The sequence below is a fragment of the Eutrema salsugineum genome, unplaced genomic scaffold, assembly GCF_000478725.1.
Source record: "Eutrema salsugineum unplaced genomic scaffold, Eutsalg1_0 scaffold_14, whole genome shotgun sequence".
NCBI lineage: Eukaryota > Viridiplantae > Streptophyta > Magnoliopsida > Brassicales > Brassicaceae > Eutrema > Eutrema salsugineum.
Genome location: NW_006256877.1, coordinates 6,899,473 through 6,918,131, shown reverse-complemented (window position 1 = coordinate 6,918,131; position 18,659 = coordinate 6,899,473). Strand labels below are relative to the sequence as shown.

At 44.1% G+C, this 18,659-nt stretch overlaps 1 protein-coding gene and 1 non-coding gene across 2 annotated transcripts; one reads left to right on the top strand and one right to left on the bottom strand.

The window, feature by feature from the left end:
- Positions 1–656: 656 nt before the first annotated feature.
- On the bottom strand, positions 657–17,878 carry LOC112088452. The gene is made up of 2 exons (XM_024158733.1): positions 17,446–17,878; positions 657–1,450 (listed from the first exon to the last, which is right to left on the bottom strand). The coding sequence occupies exons 1-2, from the start codon at positions 17,876–17,878 to the stop codon at positions 657–659; spliced, it is 1,227 nt and encodes a 408-aa protein (XP_024014501.1).
- On the top strand, positions 14,075–14,181 carry LOC112088622. The gene has a single exon (XR_002900568.1). It is a non-coding gene; the product is annotated as a small nucleolar RNA R71 (small nucleolar RNA).
- Positions 17,879–18,659: the final 781 nt, after the last annotated feature.

The following is an 18,659-nucleotide window of genomic DNA, read 5'->3' as shown; positions in this document are numbered from 1 at the left end:
TGACGTGACTGCTTTCATCGACTGTAAACACTGGGTTCCAGTATGGCGTTGTAGATCGCGGGTTTGTCGATGACGACGAATTTCACAAGGCAGGTTGTCTTAGCGGCGTAGACCGGGAGTCTGATCGTGCCGATGGAATACAACGGTGTCCCCGTCGAAACCGGTGAGGGGCTTAACAGAGGACTTGAGGTGATGACCAGACAACTCCATTTTGTCCAGGGTTTCCTTAAAGATCAGGTCCACAGAGCTGCTTGTATCGACCAGGATACGGGACACCTCGCAATCTCCAACCCGCAATTCGATCACCAGCGGGTCGCTGTGTGGCATATCCAGACCTTCTGCGTCGGCCTCGAAGAACGTGACGATGTTATTTTTGCCGGTTTTCGGGGTTCTCGCTCGTCATATTTGAGCTAACATGACTCGTTTGCCGTATTTTTTTATTGATCTAACCGAATCGTTGCAGGTCGGGAGTCCGCCCATTATCATGAAGACCTTTTTTCGAGAAGATGGTGGGGTATCGCCGCGAGGTTGGCTACCTCGTTCCCTTTTCGAGGGATCGTCATTTGCTTGTTCGATTCTTGGAGGGGAAGGCGGAAGAACTGGAGGTTGTATGACAACGGGTGCTTGGGAGCTAACGTTCCCACGTGTATCAAGATTTACCGGTTGGCTGGTTCCAGCGATATCTCCCTTGTGATACTTGGAGAGGAGGTATGCTTGCAACTCGCGGCACATCGCGGTTGGATGTCCGTATTTGTTGTGATAATCGCAGAACGGTCTTGTCTCCGTGCGATCGCCGCGCTGCCATGTGTTTGATTGTTGCTGCGGTCGATTTTGAGATGCGCGTTGATGTTATACGCTGTTCCTAGCCGGTTATCGCCTTTGTAATTGTTATCGATGTGCTGTCTTGGCTCCTGGTGATCGGATCTGGCAACCTCCTTGGTGGGTTGGGGTCGCTGCAAGGGTTTGGTTGGCATTGCCATTTCCTTTTCTTCCTCGTCTTCGATGTAAAGGGTGGCTCGGTGGAGAGCGTCTTCTAGAGTATGTGGTTTGGCGAACTTGAGGCTATCTCGGAACTTGGAGTCGATACGGAGGGAATTCGTAAGGGCTGGGATCGAGGCCTCGTCTGTCGTGGTCACTCGCGAGACGATGGCGTTGAACCTGCCAATGTAAGCTCGCAAAGGCTCTTTCTCGCCTTGCTTAATCTGATAGAGATCAGTGCTAGATACCGCTCCTTGGATGTACATCATGTATTGTCTGAGGAACGCTGTTGAGAGTGCCTTGTAATTATCGATCGAGTTAGCCTTGAGCTTGGAGAACCAAACGAGGGCTGGGCCGCTGAGGTTCTCGACGAATAGCTGACAGAAACCGGCGTCTTTTTCTTCGGATGCAAAACGAGCTCGACCCATCTGAATGCTGAATGCGGTCATGAATTGGCTGGGGTCGGAGTTCCCTGTATAAGTTGGCAGATTAAACTTGATTTGACTGCGTGATAGACAAGACTTTTTAGGGTCTCAGGGCTATCAATCCCCTTGTCAAAGTAGCACAAAGAGGTTAATCAATCCAAGAATGTGGTGATAGACACTAAGCTATATGATCAAGTTCTTAATTCAAGCAAACAAGAGTGGGTTTTGATTAATCTAGAGACAACTACAAACATAAACAGGTTTAAAGACTAATGACAATGACTAATCAAGAACTAAGCAATGACAAATGATGTGAATATGATATGATGGAGGCATGAGATTCTAGACATGATAGTTGGTTAGGGTGCTTTGGTGCTAAACTAGAAATGCTAATGACAATGATGAGACATGATTCAAATGATTAAGAACTCAAATCTAGGTTAATCCTCTCATGAAGGTATTAACCCCTATACTAATCCATTTTCAAACCAAATTCTCATTTGTGAAACATGAATCAATATGCATTAATAAACAGCTCTTAATGATCATTCAAGCAAATAACAATACATCATCATGCAGAAAAATGCTTAAACCTCTAATACAGCTCTTTCAGGAATTTCATCAAACACTTTTGGTGCATGAAATTCCCAGAATCTAGATCTCAAGTGATTATCAAGGATCTAGCATAGAGAACAGCTGTTTAGAGAGATGAATCAATGAATCTAGCCCTAAGCACTCCTAATCTAACACTTTAGCACCCTAACCTACACATCTAGAACCTCATTAAGGTGACTACTCACTAATCATACTAATCTCTCTTAAACCTTTGCAAGTTGAGAAGATTAGCATGATTAATGATGAGAAATGGAGATGGAGATGATAGATTCAAAAGAAAACAGCTTTAAACCCCCAGATCTCTTAAAACTCTCTTGATTAAACACTCAAATATAGATATTTCTCTTCTTAATGGAGTCTTTCACAAAAGAGGCAAGAGACAAAGGGAATAAAACTTAGTTCTCTCCCAAAAAACCCTAAAAAGTATTTATACTTCCTTAAAAACGAACCAGGTCAGCCCGGAACAAACCGGGTCCTGACCCGGCTTTAATGGGTAAAGTGGGAATTACTGCGGGTTGGTCCAGTATGTCCCAGGTAGCAGACCTAAGTCGCAGTAGATGAAGACTTGTCTTGTGAAGCCTGAATCGCATTGTCTTAGCCGCACGCCTAAGTAGGAGTGTTTTGCGAGTGTTGCTGCGGCTTGGTCTCCTTCCTCTCCAACTCGCAGGGCTAAGGCGGTTTCTGGGGAATGTACAAACTGTGCGGGTTGGTCTCTATTGCACCTAGGTCGCAGGCTCAAGTCGGAGTGATTTGCGAGTGATCGTGCGGCATAGTTCCAGGCGCGGCTAACTCGCATGCCTAAGTCGCACGATTGTAGACTTAGCATTTCTCTTGCTCGGGAGCTTCAGATCTCTTCCAGTGATAGTTTACCCGCACATTTCAACTCGCAGCATCAGCATTCAGGCGTTCATCTTCAGGCCTGCGGGTTAACCAAGTCGCAAGACCATCTCGCAGCATCCAGAGCAGCTTAGACCACTTCGCATTCCGGAGAGTGTAACTCCTATGAGACTTGTCCGAATTGAATGATTTCGGTTGCAGAAGACAGAGGACTCATGTATCTCCAACTTTGGTGAAGGAAGCTTCGGTGCTTGGGAAGTGTAAGGCTTCCTGGAGGGCACATCTTTGCAGTGCATGTATACGACCAGAGAGAGGCGTCTAGGCATGTGTCCATTCCGGAGACCGTATCTTCTTCCTCATAGATCCGAATTGAATGCTCTTGGACGTTCTGTAAAGAAGACTCAAATGTCTCTGATTCTCATGAAGGACCCGGAAACTGAATCGGCTTGGAAGTGCACCGTCCTTCGCATCCTTCAGAACTGATCTGCTCGGTCCGGAATACCTGCGAGACAGGGGTTCCTTCCGACGAGCTTAACTCTCTGCTCACGCGTCCGTATTCCACGATTCCACTTGCTATGAGACCGTGATCCAATGCTCTCCAACTTCTATGAAGCACCCGCCATCTGAATCGGATCGGAAGGTTCCCCGGACAGGTGATTTCTGAGACATGTTTGCACCCGGAGATTTTGGCCGATACACTTCACTCGCGGTACGTGTTTTGGTCGACAAAGTCCACCCGCGGTACGTGAAAATGGTCGACAAAACCTTCCTGGCCAGCGAGAATGGCCGATAACCTCCATAGACCCAATTTTTGCCACTTTTTAAGCTTTGATCACCATTCCACCTCCTGGATTCATCTTTTCAGCTCCAAATGCACCTCATGAACACTCAAAACATGCAAAGACTCATTGGGACCTAATGCATCTCCTAAGTTCTAAAACAAACCCTAAGGACCTAAAATGCATGGAATAAAATATGATTTAGAATGAATTATGCAACCTAAATGATGCAAATTATGAACATATCAACTCCCCCACACTTTTCCTTTGCTTGTCCTCAAACAAGAACAAATGAGAGAAAGAGGTTGGATGCATTGGGAGTTCACATTTCCTTTTTCAGAGAAGTGATCACAATGAGAATTCAAGTTCATGCTCAATTATGCAATGCAAAGCCATACTCAGATATATATCAACTCAACAAGGAATCTCCACAAGTTCTTCTCTCTCTCAACTCTTTAACATTCATTAAGCTTTTTAACAAGTGGATCAAATGGTGCATTGTTTAAACAAACATAGTTTGGCTAGGGTGAGGTTATGAGACTAAAATGATCTCATCAATGCTTGAGAGGGTTCAATGCAGCAAAAGGATCTCTCAATGAATGACCAAACGTTGGCAGAATGCTAAAGGTAAAAGGCAACCTATGCATACAAGGGCAAAGACTCATCCCACCCCACACTCTACTCAAAGTTTCCTCACTTGCTCACTTTTCACACTCATTCTTCTCTCACTAGGGGACTCTCTTTTCTTTTTCATACACAAGTCTTGGAGTTCAAACTTTACATAGCTCTTTTTCACTTTCTTTTGTAACCTCTAACCTCTTCTTTTTTTCTTTCTTTTTTTTTAAAACATTTGAGCTCTTTGGCTTCTTTTCTTTTCACTTAGAGGCTAGACTCTTTCTTTTCAAAACACTAGAGCTCACTTTCTTTGACTTAAAACTCCAAGACTGATTTCTTTTCTTTTTCATTCCCCTAGTTCTCACCATTCTCCTTTCATTTCCACTCATCTCTCCTTTTTCCACTCACCAACATGTATTCCCCCACACTTAGTTCTTGCCAAATCTCTCAGCTCCTTGATGATGGAACTTAGCACTCAATGAGACTTGCCCTTGTCGCCCTAAACCTAACACTTTCTGCTAAGTTTGGTCCAAGGTGGCCTCTCAATCACACACAAACAATTGGCTTGAAAGAAGGATGGGTTCAGGGTGAGGAAAACTGATCTATTATGCAGATTCAGCTATTTGAGCTAAGGAAGAGGATGGTAAAAACAGGATTCCAGCTCAAATATGTATATTGGTATCCACAAGCTTGTTCAAACAATGCACCAAATGATAATTTCAAGTCAAGTTCAGGGTTTTCACTTAATTAGAGTTGAGTTCAATTCAAACTTGTTTCTCAGATTCAGATCATTTCAGACTTTGCAAGCACAGAAAAAGATTCACAAGCATATTCAATTCAAGTTCTCAAAGTGATGTACTCTCTAGAAAACCTATCATTACTCCCTGCAAGATGCAACCTACATGCATATGCAATCTAGACTCAATCCTAAAAATGAGAATGCAACTACATGATCATTTTTTTGTGTAAATTTTTTCAGATTTTTCCATTTTTTTTGTTTTTATATGCACTTAGATGAGACTAAATGAATATGCAACTAGAATGTGACTCAAGACTCAAAGTGTAAAATAAGAAAAGAGAAAACATGATTAGTAAAGGATGAAACTCCTCCCCCACACTTAAATAACACAGTCCCTTGTGTTATAAAAGCATGAGAAAGGAGTTTAAAACAAAATAAACAAGTAAAATGCAAAAGAAAAAGAAAATCTACATGCTATTTACAAGGTTTTGAGTGTTACCTAGTGGCTGTTGAAGTCAGACCCCAATGAGTAGGAGGGGTTCGAAGTGTGGCCTGACGGTGTTTCCCAAGAATGGTGGCTGGCCTCATCAGTCCCGTCGTCAAGATCTACCCAAGTGGTTCCATATGTGACCAAGGCTGTGCAGTTCATGGAACTCTCCCCCAACTTCCTCTCTGTTCCTTGGTGAAACCGGTGCTGGAGCCCCACCTTTGCAAGGGTTTTCAAGCTTCTTGATCCTCTTCTTCATCTCCTTGATGCATTTGGCCATCTTGTGGATGGTTCTTTCTTGGTACTTGCACCATTGTTGGAGAATACCAATCTTTTGTTGAGCTCTAAACCCTGAAGTGCCTGGTTCCTCCCAGTTGTAATCATCAAAGTGATATCTGTTTCCACCAAAACGTTTTTGAGGTGGAGGCAGATCAGCATCTTGAGCACCAGCTGCACTTGTGGTAGCATCTTCAGCGGTTGCTTTCTTTCCCTTGGAGGCTTTTTCTCTGCAAGCTTGCTTGTATGTGAGGATTGGTGGATCAGTTTGGACATTGTACAGCTCTTCCTTCAGCAAGAAGAAGTGAATGTTCCTTTTAACTTGGACTGTGGTGATGGAGGGATTGGGTAGGAGAACTTGGGCTGGCTCACTGATGAGTGTCTTGAAGTTGTAGACTACCTTGGTACCCACTCTTCCTTGGAGGAAGCCAATCTTACACAAATGTGCTTCATTAATCAGATCAAACTTTGCTTTGTTCTCCTTGAATCTGTACCCCATGGCTTTCAAGATCTTTGTTACCACCCATCCATGGGCCAGCTTTGCATCTTGCTTTGTGGAACCCCACATGCACTTTTTGTAGAACATCAAAGACCTTGCTAATTGAGATGCAAGGCAAAGTGGGTATTCATACCCTTCATAGGGTTCCCCATCTTCATGTGTTGGCATCAGCGGTCTCAGCCCTACACCAAGAAGCATCAGATCTCCTTTGTGAACTCTTCCAACATCAATCTTGAAGTAGAAGCTGTGAGAGAGAATCTTGTGTACATATCTCAGAACTGGATTCCTTATCCAAGAGGACTTAGCTGTTCCAGCTGTGTACTTCCCAGAAGCAATTGATCTCCATAGAAGTTGGATCTCATCTTTTCTGAGATTGACCTGGTTGGAGAGAAGTTCATTTCTAGGTGCTGAAAACCCAAAGATCTCATTCAATTCTCTGAATGACACTGAATACTCCTTCCCTTTCACAGTAAACTCCACATGTCCAAGCCCATCTCCTTGAATGATTCTTGAATCCCTTGGGTAGTAAATGAAAGCTTCAAAGGAGGCCAAGAACTCTTGAGACTCTTGCTCATAAGCGATTCTCTCATCTCCAAAAGTGACTCAACACCCATGTTCCCAAGCAAAGTCTTGACATCTTCATAGATGCCAATCTTCTTCAAAAAGTCCAAATCAGGGAATCTCCCTTGCTGGATCTCTATCTGCTGAAACTTAGCCAGATAATCAAGTGTTTCTGGTTCAGTTTTCTTGAACTTCTTTGATCCCTCTTCAATGGTGCCTTGGGAGCCACCAGCTGAGCTGCTTGAGTTACTTTCAGTCTGTTCACTCTCAGATACCACAGCTAACTGTTTCCCCTTCTTCTTGGAACCAGAAGCAACCACCAAAGCTTTTCCTTCAGGCCTTGTCCTTTTTGGCGCTGGATCACACTTTCCTTGCTTAGTACAGGATAAGCCTCACAAAAGTCTTCAAAATTTTGAAAAAATTGTTGCAAGAATCGATATCAACAGCATATGAACAAGTTTCTCAAGCCAAGAATCAATCAAATAAGTTCATAGCAATGCAAAAACAAGAGTGCAAAGCAGGGACTCAGCAAGAAACAAATTTATCTCTTTTTAAAAAAAAAATCGATTTCTTTCATGAATTACTTGCAACAATTTTCAAAATTCAAGAACAAGTAATTACCAACAAAGTGCTCTGTTTTCCAAGACTATCTAGCACCCTAGCATTTATAAAAATAATCTCAAGGTCTAAAACAACCTATCAAAATCGATTCCACACCTTAAAGTTCAAAAATCACCATTGAAGAACATGGAAAGAGATGAGTTTTAACAGGATGAAATACCTTGGGATTAAGATGCAACGAGTTCGAAATGCAATCAGGATGATGTTAACAACTCAAAAACGAGCTCAGAGCACTTTGAATCAACAATTTTGGTGGAGAAATGAGAGAGATATGGTGAAAACAATGGAGAGAAATGAGAGAGAGAGTTGCAAACTCGGGTTTGTTGTGAGGAAGAGAGAGTGTGGGACAGGGTTAAGCCTTTGGACTGGTGGTCAATAGATCTATTTTTACCAGTCAAGGCTTTGACCCGTCCTTTTCTCATTGACCGGCCTTCTTTCTCTCTTTTGTGCGTCCGGGAACCGTCGGGATCGAGCCGTGTGACCGTCTCGGTGCAGAACCGGAAATATTTTTGTGCTACCTGGTCATCCTCTGTCTAACCCGCACGACCAATTCGCAGTAAAGATCCTTCAGCCCAGTTTTATCTTTTCTCCGTGCTGCTACCTGGAACCCATGCAACCAGCTAGCACGACCAAGTCGGAGTAATTTGCGAATGGATGTGCGGGTTGGTCTTCTTTGTTCCCAGGTAGCACAACCATCCCGCAGCCTTTGTTACTTAGACATTCTGGCCGTTCCTCTTTTTGCTGCGGCTTGGTCTTCATATTCCCAGCTAGCACAGCTGACCCGGAGTAAATTGAGAGTGCATGTGCGACTTAGTTTCCTATGTTCCCAGGTAGCACAACTATGCCGTAGACTTTTGGACTTAAACAAAACGGCCTTTCTTTTCCTGCTGCGACCTGGTGTTCATGTTCCCAGCTAGCACACTCAACTTGGAGTAAATTCCCAGTATATGTGTGGGTTGGTCTTCTTTACTCCCAGGTAGCACGCCTAACTCGCAGGTTTTGGGACTTAAACACTTTAGCCTCCCTTCTTTTTGTGCGGCCTGGAACCCTTACTTCCCAGCTAGCACGCCCATCTTGGAGTAAATTCCGAGTATATGTGCGAGTTAGCTTCCTTTGTTTCCAGGTAGCACGACCATGTCGCAGGGTTTGTTACTTAGAAAACTCGGCCATCTCTCTTTTTGGTGCGGCTCGGCTTCCATGCTTCTAGGTCGCACACTTAACCCGGAGTAAATTGCGAATGGGTGTGCGGCCTAGCTTCCTCTCTTCTGACCCGCACTCCCAAGCCGCAGTAACTGGGACTTAAACATTTCGGGCTTCTCATGGTTTCGTGCGGCCAGGTTCCTTTCACACCAGGAAGCACGCCCAAGCCGGAGTAAATTGCGAGTCTTGCTGCGGCCTGGGCTCTTCATGCACTAACCCGCACACCTAGGTAGCACTGAGGCGTTCTTCAAGTTTTTATGGCTTTAAACACTTCTCTCAGCTCTCTCACATGCTCCATTCCATTCATCACAAGCTATGTCCTCCAAAGATCACCTAGTACCTGAGACCAACTCACAAAACCCATCAAAAAGTTCTAAAACATAAAGGAAAAGAGAAGAAATCAAAAGAACTATGTACAAAGATAAGCTTGGGGTGTCTCCCAAGAGCACTTTGTTTAAAGTCTCTAAGTTTGACTTTGAGAACCTGTTTAACAGGCTGGTGGATCAAGAAGAGGAACTGTTGTAGCTTCCTCTTTCCCTTGTGAAACTAAGTAATGCTTGATTCTCTGTCCATTCACCACAATTTCCTGACCATTCTTTCCTTCCAAGACAATGGCACCATAAGGCCTCACTTCAAGAACTTTGAAAGGTCCAGACCACCTAGACTTAAGCTTTCCTGGAAACAACTTAAGTCTAGAGTTGAAAAGCAACACCAAATCACCATTCTTGAACTCTCTTTTCAGAATCTTTTGATCATGCAGAACCTTGGTCTTCTCCTTATAGATCTTTGAGCTTTCAAAAGCCTCAAGCCTAATCTCCTCAAGTTCATGGAGTTGCATGACCCTTTTCTCTTGAGCTGTCTTGATGTCAAAATTCAGCAACTTCACAGCCCACATAGCTTTGTACTCCAACTCAACAGGAAGGTGGCAGCTCTTCCCATATAGTAGACTGAATGGTGATGTCCCAATTGGAGTTTTAAAAGCAGTCCTATAAGCCCACAATGCATCATCTAGCCTTTTGCTCCAATCTTTTCTGCTTGAGCTAACAGTCCTCTCAAGAATGGTCTTGATCTGTCTATTAGATACCTCAACCTGGCCACTAGTTTGGGGGTGATATGGAGTAGCTATCTTGTGTTTCACTCCATGCTTCCTCAATAAACCTTCCAGAGTCTTGTTCACAAAATGGGATCCTCCATCAGAGATGACAACCCTTGGAACTCCAAACCTTGGGAAGATGATGCTCTTGAACAGCTTCACTACAACCTTGGAATCGTTGGTAGGGGAAGCAATGGCCTCAACCCATTTGGACACATAGTCCACAGCAACAAGTATGTACTGATTCCCATAGGATGAAATGAAGGGCCCCATAAAGTCAATCCCCCAGCAATCAAAGATCTCAACTTCTAGAATGGGGTTTTGAGGCATCTCACTCCTCTTAGATATGTTCCCATGCCTCTGACAGGCATCACATGCTGAAACCACCAACTGAGCATCCTTGAACATTGTAGGCCACCAAAACCCACTCTGAAGAACCTTAGCTACAGTCTTGAATGCCCCCATGTGACCTCCAAAAGCAGAACCATGACATTCTTGCAACACAGGTTGCATCTCCTCTTCAGCAAGACACCTTCTATACAGCTGATCCTTGTTCAGAACATAGAGGTAGGGCTCATCCCAATGGTATCTCTGGACATCTCTGAAGAACTTCTTCCTCTTGTAAGCATCTAATTCAGGAGGCTCCACCCCACATGCAAGATAGTTCACTATGTCTGCAAACCAGGGCATCCTCCTTTCTTGAATGCTCTCTACTTCCTCAAACTCCAAGTAGGAATGGAGCACCATCAGAGACTCTTCAGGCAAAGCATCATCTATGGGCACCTTTTCTTCAATCCTCAGCCTTGAGAGATGGTCTGCAGCCCCATTCTCAATGCCTTTTTTATCAAGCACTTCCATATCAAACTCTTGGAGCAATAAAACCCATCTTAACAGCCTTGGCTTGGCATCCTTCTTGGTCATCAAATACCTGAGGGCTGCATGATCAGTATATACAATGACTTTTGATCCCACCAGGTAGCTTCTGAACTTATCAAAGGCAAAGACTATTGCCAGCATTTCCTTTTCAGTTGTAGCATACTTCTCTTGGGCAGAGTCAAGTGTTCTACTGGCATAGTAGATCACATGCAGCTTCTTTTCTTTCTTTTGCCCAAGCACTGCTCCAACAGCAAAGTCAGATGCATCAGTCATGACCTCAAAAGGAAGTGACCAGTCTGGTGCCTGAACTATTGGTGCACTAACCAATGCCTCCTTGATCAACTTAAAGGCTTCTTCACATTCAGCATCAAAGATGAAATCCACTTCCTTACACAACAGTCTTGTCAAGGGCCTGGCAATCCTTGAGAAGTCCTTTATGAATCTTCTATAGAACCCTGCATGCCCAAGGAAGCTCCTTATCCCTTTAACTGAAGTGGGGGTTTGCAGGTTCACCATTACTTCTACCTTTGCTCTATCAACCTCAATACCCTTCTCAGATATCTTATGCCCAAGAACTATCCCTTCTTGCACCATGAAATGACACTTCTCCCAGTTCAGCACCAAGTTGTGTTGCTCACATCTCTCCAACACCTGTGTCAAATTAGAGAGACAATCCGAGAAGGAGGAGCCATAGACACTAAAGTCATCCATGAACACCTCAACTTTCTCTTCAATAATGTCAGAGAAAATGTGCATCATACATCTTTGAAAAGTGGCCGGTGCATTACATAAACCGAAAGGCATTCTCCTATAAGCATAAGTGCCATAAGGGCATGTGAATGTTGTTTTCTCTTGATCTCTTGGATCTATGGGAATTTGAAAAAATCCAGAGTACCCATCGAGAAAACAAAAATAAGGATGATTAGCTAGCCTTTCAAGCATTTGATCAATGAATGGTAAAGGGAAATGATCTTTTCTAGAAACAGAATTCAATTTCCTATAGTCAATGCACATGCGATGGCCGGTTATGGTTCTTTGAGCAATGAGTTCATCCTTATCGTTTTTCACCACTGTGATCCCACCCTTCTTGGGCACAACATGAACAGGAGACACCCATCTTGAGTCAGAGATTGGGTAAATTATCCCTGCCTCAAGAAGTTTTAGTATCTCCTTCTAAACCACTTCCCTAAGGTTGGGGTTAAGTCATCGTTGATGCTCAATAGAGGACATAGATTGGTCCTCTAGGTGGATCCTGTGGGTGCAAATGTCAGGAGAGATCCCTCTAATATCAGCCAAAGAATACCCTATGGCTCTCCTGAACTTTCTTATTTCATTAAGCAATGCACTCTCTTGGTCCTCTAATAGGCTATCATTGATGATGACAGGATAAGTGGAGTTTAAGCCTAAGAAAGCATACCTGAGCCCTGTTGGTAGAGGCTTGAGCTCAACAGGGGGTGCATCAGCCTCATTCCAGTCCTGGTCCAAGCTGCTTTGGCTGGTGACTGATTCCTTGATAGCAAAAACTTCAGAACCACCTTGTTCCAGCTCCAAAAACCTTGTCTCAGGACCCAGCTCTCTTGCATTGTCCAGATACAGCTTATACCCTTCACTTGCTTCAGCTAAGAGCCCCTTGTCTCCTTGTTCTTGAGTTAGAGCAGCTTGAAGAGGATCCTCAGTGTTCAGCTCCTCAAGCAACTCATCAGCCAACTGATCCATTGTCTCCACATAGAAACATTGACCTTCAATGGTGGGTTTCTTCATCATCTCATTCACATCAAACTTGAGCCTTTCAGACCCAAGTTGAAGCTCTATTATCCCACCTCTCACATCAATTATAGCTCCTGCAGTGGCTAAGAATGGCCTGCCCAGGATGAGAGGATCTACTGGTTCCTCATCCATTTCCAGCACAACAAAATCTGTTGGAACCTCAAAACCACCAATCTTAACAGGTAGATCTTCCAACATACCAACAGGCAATCTAACTGATCTATCTGCAAGGATAAGAGAGATCCTTGCAGGCTTGAACACTCTAAAGCCCAGCTTCTTTGCTATGGAGAACGGCATCAAGCTGACTGATGCTCCTAGATCACAAAGACATCCAGAGAATAGAAGAGGTCCAATGGCACAAGGGAGTGTGAAACTCCCTGGATCAGTTAACTTCCTTGGGATGGACTTCTTCTGAATGATAGCACTGCATTCATGACTTAGTACTACCATGCCTTGAAGCTCTTTTGTCTTGTTCAGAATGGCATCCTTCAAGAACTTCCCCATCTTTGGCATCATTAAGAATGCATCAATGAGAGGCATTGTGAGTGGTGTCTCCTTGAGTGCCTTCTCAAATACAGCTCTTGCCTTGTCCACTAGTTGCTTCTTGAATCTCCCTGGAAATGGGAGCTTTGGTTGGTATGGAGGTGGTGGCACATATACTTTTTCTGGTTCTGGTTCCTTTGCTACCTCTTTACCCTTTTCTGTCCTTGGTTTCTCAGCAACTTGATCATCCTTTAAGGCTGCCTCCCCCTCAGGTTGATCATTGTCCTCAATGATCACTTTGTTGTTCTCAATACCGGGTAACTCTTTTCCACTCCTCAGTGTAATGGCCTTGGCATATTCCTTGGGGTTGGGTTCTGGTTTTCCAGGTAGGTGGCCTTGGTTCCTTGAGCTTGATGCCTGGTTTTGCTTCAGTTCCTTGATTTCCTGTTGCATGGCTGCATTCTGGCTTGCAAAGATCTGTTGACCCTGAAGTAGTTGTTGCAGAATACCAACCATATCTGTACCCATCTGTGGCTGCTGTTGAACCATTGGTGGCTGAAACTGTTGTTGAACCGGCGCTTGCTGTTGGAACTGTGGTGGACCAAACCCTTGTGGTGCCTTTTGCTGTTGTGAGGTGTAACCAGTGCCCTGAAATGGTTGCTGTTGCTGACCAAAACTCTGATTCTGACCAAACTGATTCTTGGGTTGGAATGACCCTTGAAAGTTGTTCTTGGGAACAAAGTTCTTTGGAGCTTGAGAATTGGGATAGACCTGGTCTTGTGGGTTAGCTACATTGGTGTTCTTGTAAGAGAGGTTTGGATTGGCATTACAATATTGATATCTCTGGAATCTCTGATTCCCAATGTAGTTGAGCTCCTCTTGGGTAAGACCTTCTTCACTTATGTTCTCAAAGATTTGAGAAGGTTCCTCATACTCTCCAACAAAATGCATTGGCTTCTGAGTGGTGAATTTCAGCTTGTCTAATTCACTCCTCAACTCCTTAACTTCTCTGGTGAGCCTCTGTTCTGAGCTTGAACCTTCAGACCTATTTGATCTGTCATAGTCTTCACCATAAGTATCATTTCTCAATGCTAAGTTCTCCACTAGCTCTAAAGCAGCATGTATCTCTTTACCCAGAAAGTTCCCATTGGAAGCAGTATCCAGCTTTTCTAATCTTGGGAAGAGCTCCTCTATAAAGTGTGCTGAGAAGAGAAGCCTCACTAAACCCATGGTGTGGGCATTGGTTTGTGTAGCTCCTGAATCTCTCATATGCTTCACCAAAACTCTCATTGCTGTGCTGAGTGAAGCTAGAGATTTGGTTCCTCAGTTTTGCAGTTCTTGAGGTGGAGAAGAACTTAGATAAGAATGCTTGCTTGCATTGCTCCCAGGTTTGAATGGAGCCTCTTGGAAGATTTTTCTCCCATTGATGAGCTTTGTCACCAAGACTGAATGGGAATAGTCTTAGCTTGAAGCTGTCTTCTGAAACTCCATTAATCTTGGTCAGATCACACACCTTATCAAACTGATCCAAGTGTTCCAAGGGATCTTCCATTGCTAACCCATGGAACTTTGAATTCTGGACCATATTCAGCAATGATGCCTTCACTTCAAAGTTGTTGTTTTGCACAGGTGGTGCCTGAATACCAGCTCCATACTGATGAGCATTGGCCCTGTCATTCTCTCCAACATAGACTTGGGGTTGCTCATATCTTCTTTGCTGTTGTTGGAAAGGGTGGGATTGGTGGTGCACTTGTTGTCTTTGCTGAACATTGGCCTGATGCCTCTGTTGATGAGCTTGAACTTGTCCCTGGTGGACATAAGCTTGTTGGTGCACCTGTTCCTGATGAACATTACCCTGATGAAACCCTTGACCAACTCCATTACCAGCTCCATTTCCTTGAGCCTGTTGCTCATGGACTGGTTGTTCTATGTCTACCACGTGATCTCCTTGTTCTGCCATCTCAGCCTGATCAATCTGTCTACCACGTCTGTCCCTTCTCCTCCTTGGTACCAAAAGATTGATATTGTCGTTGAGAGGGAAAGGTGGGCCACAGCTTCTTGATCTAGACCTGGTGTTCATACACCTGAAATCACAAACAGAACTTGAAAGTAATCAGTAATAACAAGAAAGTAAGCACTTGATCTCAAGAACAGATCAGAGCTTAATGCTAAACAAACCACAATTTGGCAACGGCGCCAATTGATAGACAAGACTTTTTAGGGTCTCAGGGCTATCAATCCCCTTGTCAAAGTAGCACAAAGAGGTTAATCAATCTAAGAATGTGGTGATAGACACTAAGCTATATGATCAAGTTCTTAATTCAAGCAAACAAGAGTGGGTTTTGATTAATCTAGAGACAACTACAAACATAAACAGGTTTAAAGACTAATGACAATGACTAATCAAGAACTAAGCAATGACAAATGATGTGAATATGATATGATGGAGGCATGAGATTCTAGACATGATAGTTGGTTAGGGTGCTTTGGTGCTAAACTAGAAATGCTAATGACAATGATGAGACATGATTCAAATGATTAAGAACTCAAATCTAGGTTAATCTTCTCATGAAGGTATTAACCCCTATACTAATCCATTTTCAAACCAAATTCCCATTTGTGAAACATGAATCAATATGCATTAATAAACAGCTCTTAATGATCATTCAAGCAAATAACAATACATCATCATGCAGAAAAATGCTTAAACCTCTAATACAGCTCTTTCAGGAATTTCATCAAACACTTTTGGTGCATGAAATTCCCAGAATCTAGATCTCAAGTGATTATCAAGGATCTAGCATAGAGAACAGCTGTTTAGAGAGATGAATCAATGAATCTAGCCCTAAGCACTCCTAATCTAACACTTTAGCACCCTAACCTACACATCTAGAACCTCATTAAGGTGACTACTCACTAATCATACTAATCTCTCTTAAACCTTTGCAAGTTGAGAAGATTAGCATGATTAATGATGAGAAATGGAGATGGAGATGATAGATTCAAAAGAAAACAGCTTTAAACCCCCAGATCTCTTAAAACTCTCTTGATTAAACACTCAAATATAGATATTTCTCTTCTTAATAGAGTCTTTCACAAAAGAGGCAAGAGACAAAGGGAATAAAACTTAGTTCTCTCCCAAAAAACCCTAAAAAGTATTTATACTTCCTTAAAAACGAACCGGGTCAGCCCGGAACAAACCAGGTCCTGACCCGGCTTTAATGGGTAAAGTGGGAATTACTGCGGGTTGGTCCAGTATGTCCCAGTAGCAGACCTAAAAAGTATTTATACTTCCTTAAAAACGAACCGGGTCAGCCCGGAACAAACCAGGTCCTGACCCGGCTTTAATGGGTAAAGTGGGAATTACTGCGGGTTGGTCCAGTATGTCCCAGGTAGCAGACCTAAGTCGCAGTAGATGAAGACTTGTCTTGTGAAGCCTGAATCGCCTTGTCTTAGCCGCACGCCTAAGTAGGAGTGTTTTGCGAGTGTTGCTGCGGCTTGGTCTCCTTCCTCTCCAACTCGCATGCCTAAGTCGCACGATTGTGGACTTAGCATTTCTCTTGCTCGGGAGCTTCAGATCTCTTCCAGTGATAGTTTACCCGCACATTTCAACTCGCAGCATCAGCATTCAGGCGTTCATCTTCAGGCCTGCGGGTTAACCAAGTCGCAAGACCATCTCGCAGCATCCAGAGCAGCTTAGACCACTTCGCATTCCGGAGAGTGTAACTCCTATGAGACTTGTCCGAATTGAATGATTTCGGTTGCAGAAGACAGAGGACTCATGTATCTCCAACTTTGGTGAAGGAAGCTTCGGTGCTTGGGAAGTTTAAGGCTTCCTGGAGGGCACATCTTTGCAGTGCATGTACACGACCAGAGAGAGGCGTCTAGGCATGTGTCCATTCCGGAGACCGTATCTTCTTCCTCATAGATCCGAATTGAATGCTCTTGGACGTTCTGTAAAGAAGACTCAAATGTCTCTGATTCTCATGAAGGACCCGGAAACTGAATCGGCTTGGAAGTGCACCGTCCTTCGCATCCTTCAGAACTGATCTGCTCGGTCCGGAATACCTACGAGACAGGGGTTCCTTCCGACGAGCTTAACTCTCTGCTCACGCGTCCGTATTCCACGATTCCACTTGCTATGAGACCGTGATCCAATGCTCTCCAACTTCTATGAAGCACCCGCCATCTGAATCGGATCGGAAGGTTCCCCGGACAGGCGATTTCTGAGACATGTTTGCACCCGGAGATTTTGGCCGATACACTTCACTCGCGGTACGTGTTTTGGTCGACAAAGTCCACCCGCGGTACGTGAAAATGGTCGACAAAACCTTCCTGGCCAGCGAGAATGGCCGATAACCTCCATAGACCCAATTTTTGCCACTTTTCAAGCTTTGATCACCATTCCACCTCCTGGATTCATCTTTTCAGCTCCAAATGCACCTCATGAACACTCAAAACATGCAAAGACTCATTGAGACCTAATGCATCTCCTAAGTTCTAAAACAAACCCTAAGGACATAAAATGCATGGAATAAAACATGATTTATAATGAATTATGCAACCTAAATGATGCAAATTATGAACATATCACTGCGTATCGGGATATCGGTGATTCGAGTGGTGAATGGGGTGCTTTGACTCTCCTCCAGTACTCGGTCGATTTCCGGCGCTGAGCTGGTCGCCTGATGAACCAGCGAGGTCATGGCTTGCAACCTAGCTTTCATTTCGGCTAGCTCGTTGATCGGCGGTCGACCATTGCCTCGTTGTGGCTCCGTCTCTCGCTCAGGAAGCCTTGTTTCTACCTCTTTGCCATTCGAGGTATGCTGAGGATGGGTCGGTGGAGGCGGTGAATCTCCGAACAGAGCCCGTTGCAGACGTTGCACAGCTGGCGTCGGTCGCTCTAGGGCTTGTGTTTCATATGAATGTAGACCGTTCACTTGATCTTGGCACGAATTTTGTGCTGCAGCCAGCTCGTCTAGTCGGGTGCTCGTCTGCTGGTTTATCTCCTCCATCCTAGCCATCATGGTTTCGAGTATCGTGGTTACATCAACGCGCTCAGGTACTGCTGGATTGATCTCGGGTGCTTGGGGGGTTGGGCCCCGTCGCTGTCCGTTATTGGTAACTCGTTGTTCGTGATATTTCGAACGTCAGTCGACGGTGTGCTCGTTTTTTCCGCGACCGTCAATGTTGCTGGTCCGATCTTAGCTTTAGTCGATGTAGCTGGAGTTCCTGACATTATCGAGCTACTCTTTGCGTGGAAAGAAATCTCTGAGCCCCACGGTGGGCGCCAATTGTAGTAACGTAGGAGCACGAGGGGGGTAAAATGGTAATCGAAAGGTAGAGCTCGGAGATCCTTGTTTAATGAGTTTTAGCTCGATAAAGAAGATATAAGAGCGAGGTTATTTATGCGATGTAGAGGTCGAGTAAATACTTAGAAAATTATGAATTCTTTGTATTAATTGCTCGGCAGTCAAAATCTGATGCGGTAGTAAATGAATCTACAGGGCTATTTATACTACAGGTTAAATCGGGGCAGGGTAGCTTAATGGTCGGTCAGATCTATCTGTCCGACCGCCTTATGAAATATCACGGTGGCGAGTTGATGACAAGGATCATAAAATATCGATGTAAAAACGGTCTCGTTTCGACGTCCAAGATAGGCCTTCGATATCGCTTGGGCCTCAAAAAAGAATTATCGGACCAAGGTTAAATCATCAAAAGTGGGCTGTGCTCAGCCCATATCCAACAATTATCATTTGGAAGTGGCCAAAAATGATAAACAAAACTAGAAAGCCCTTGGTACTT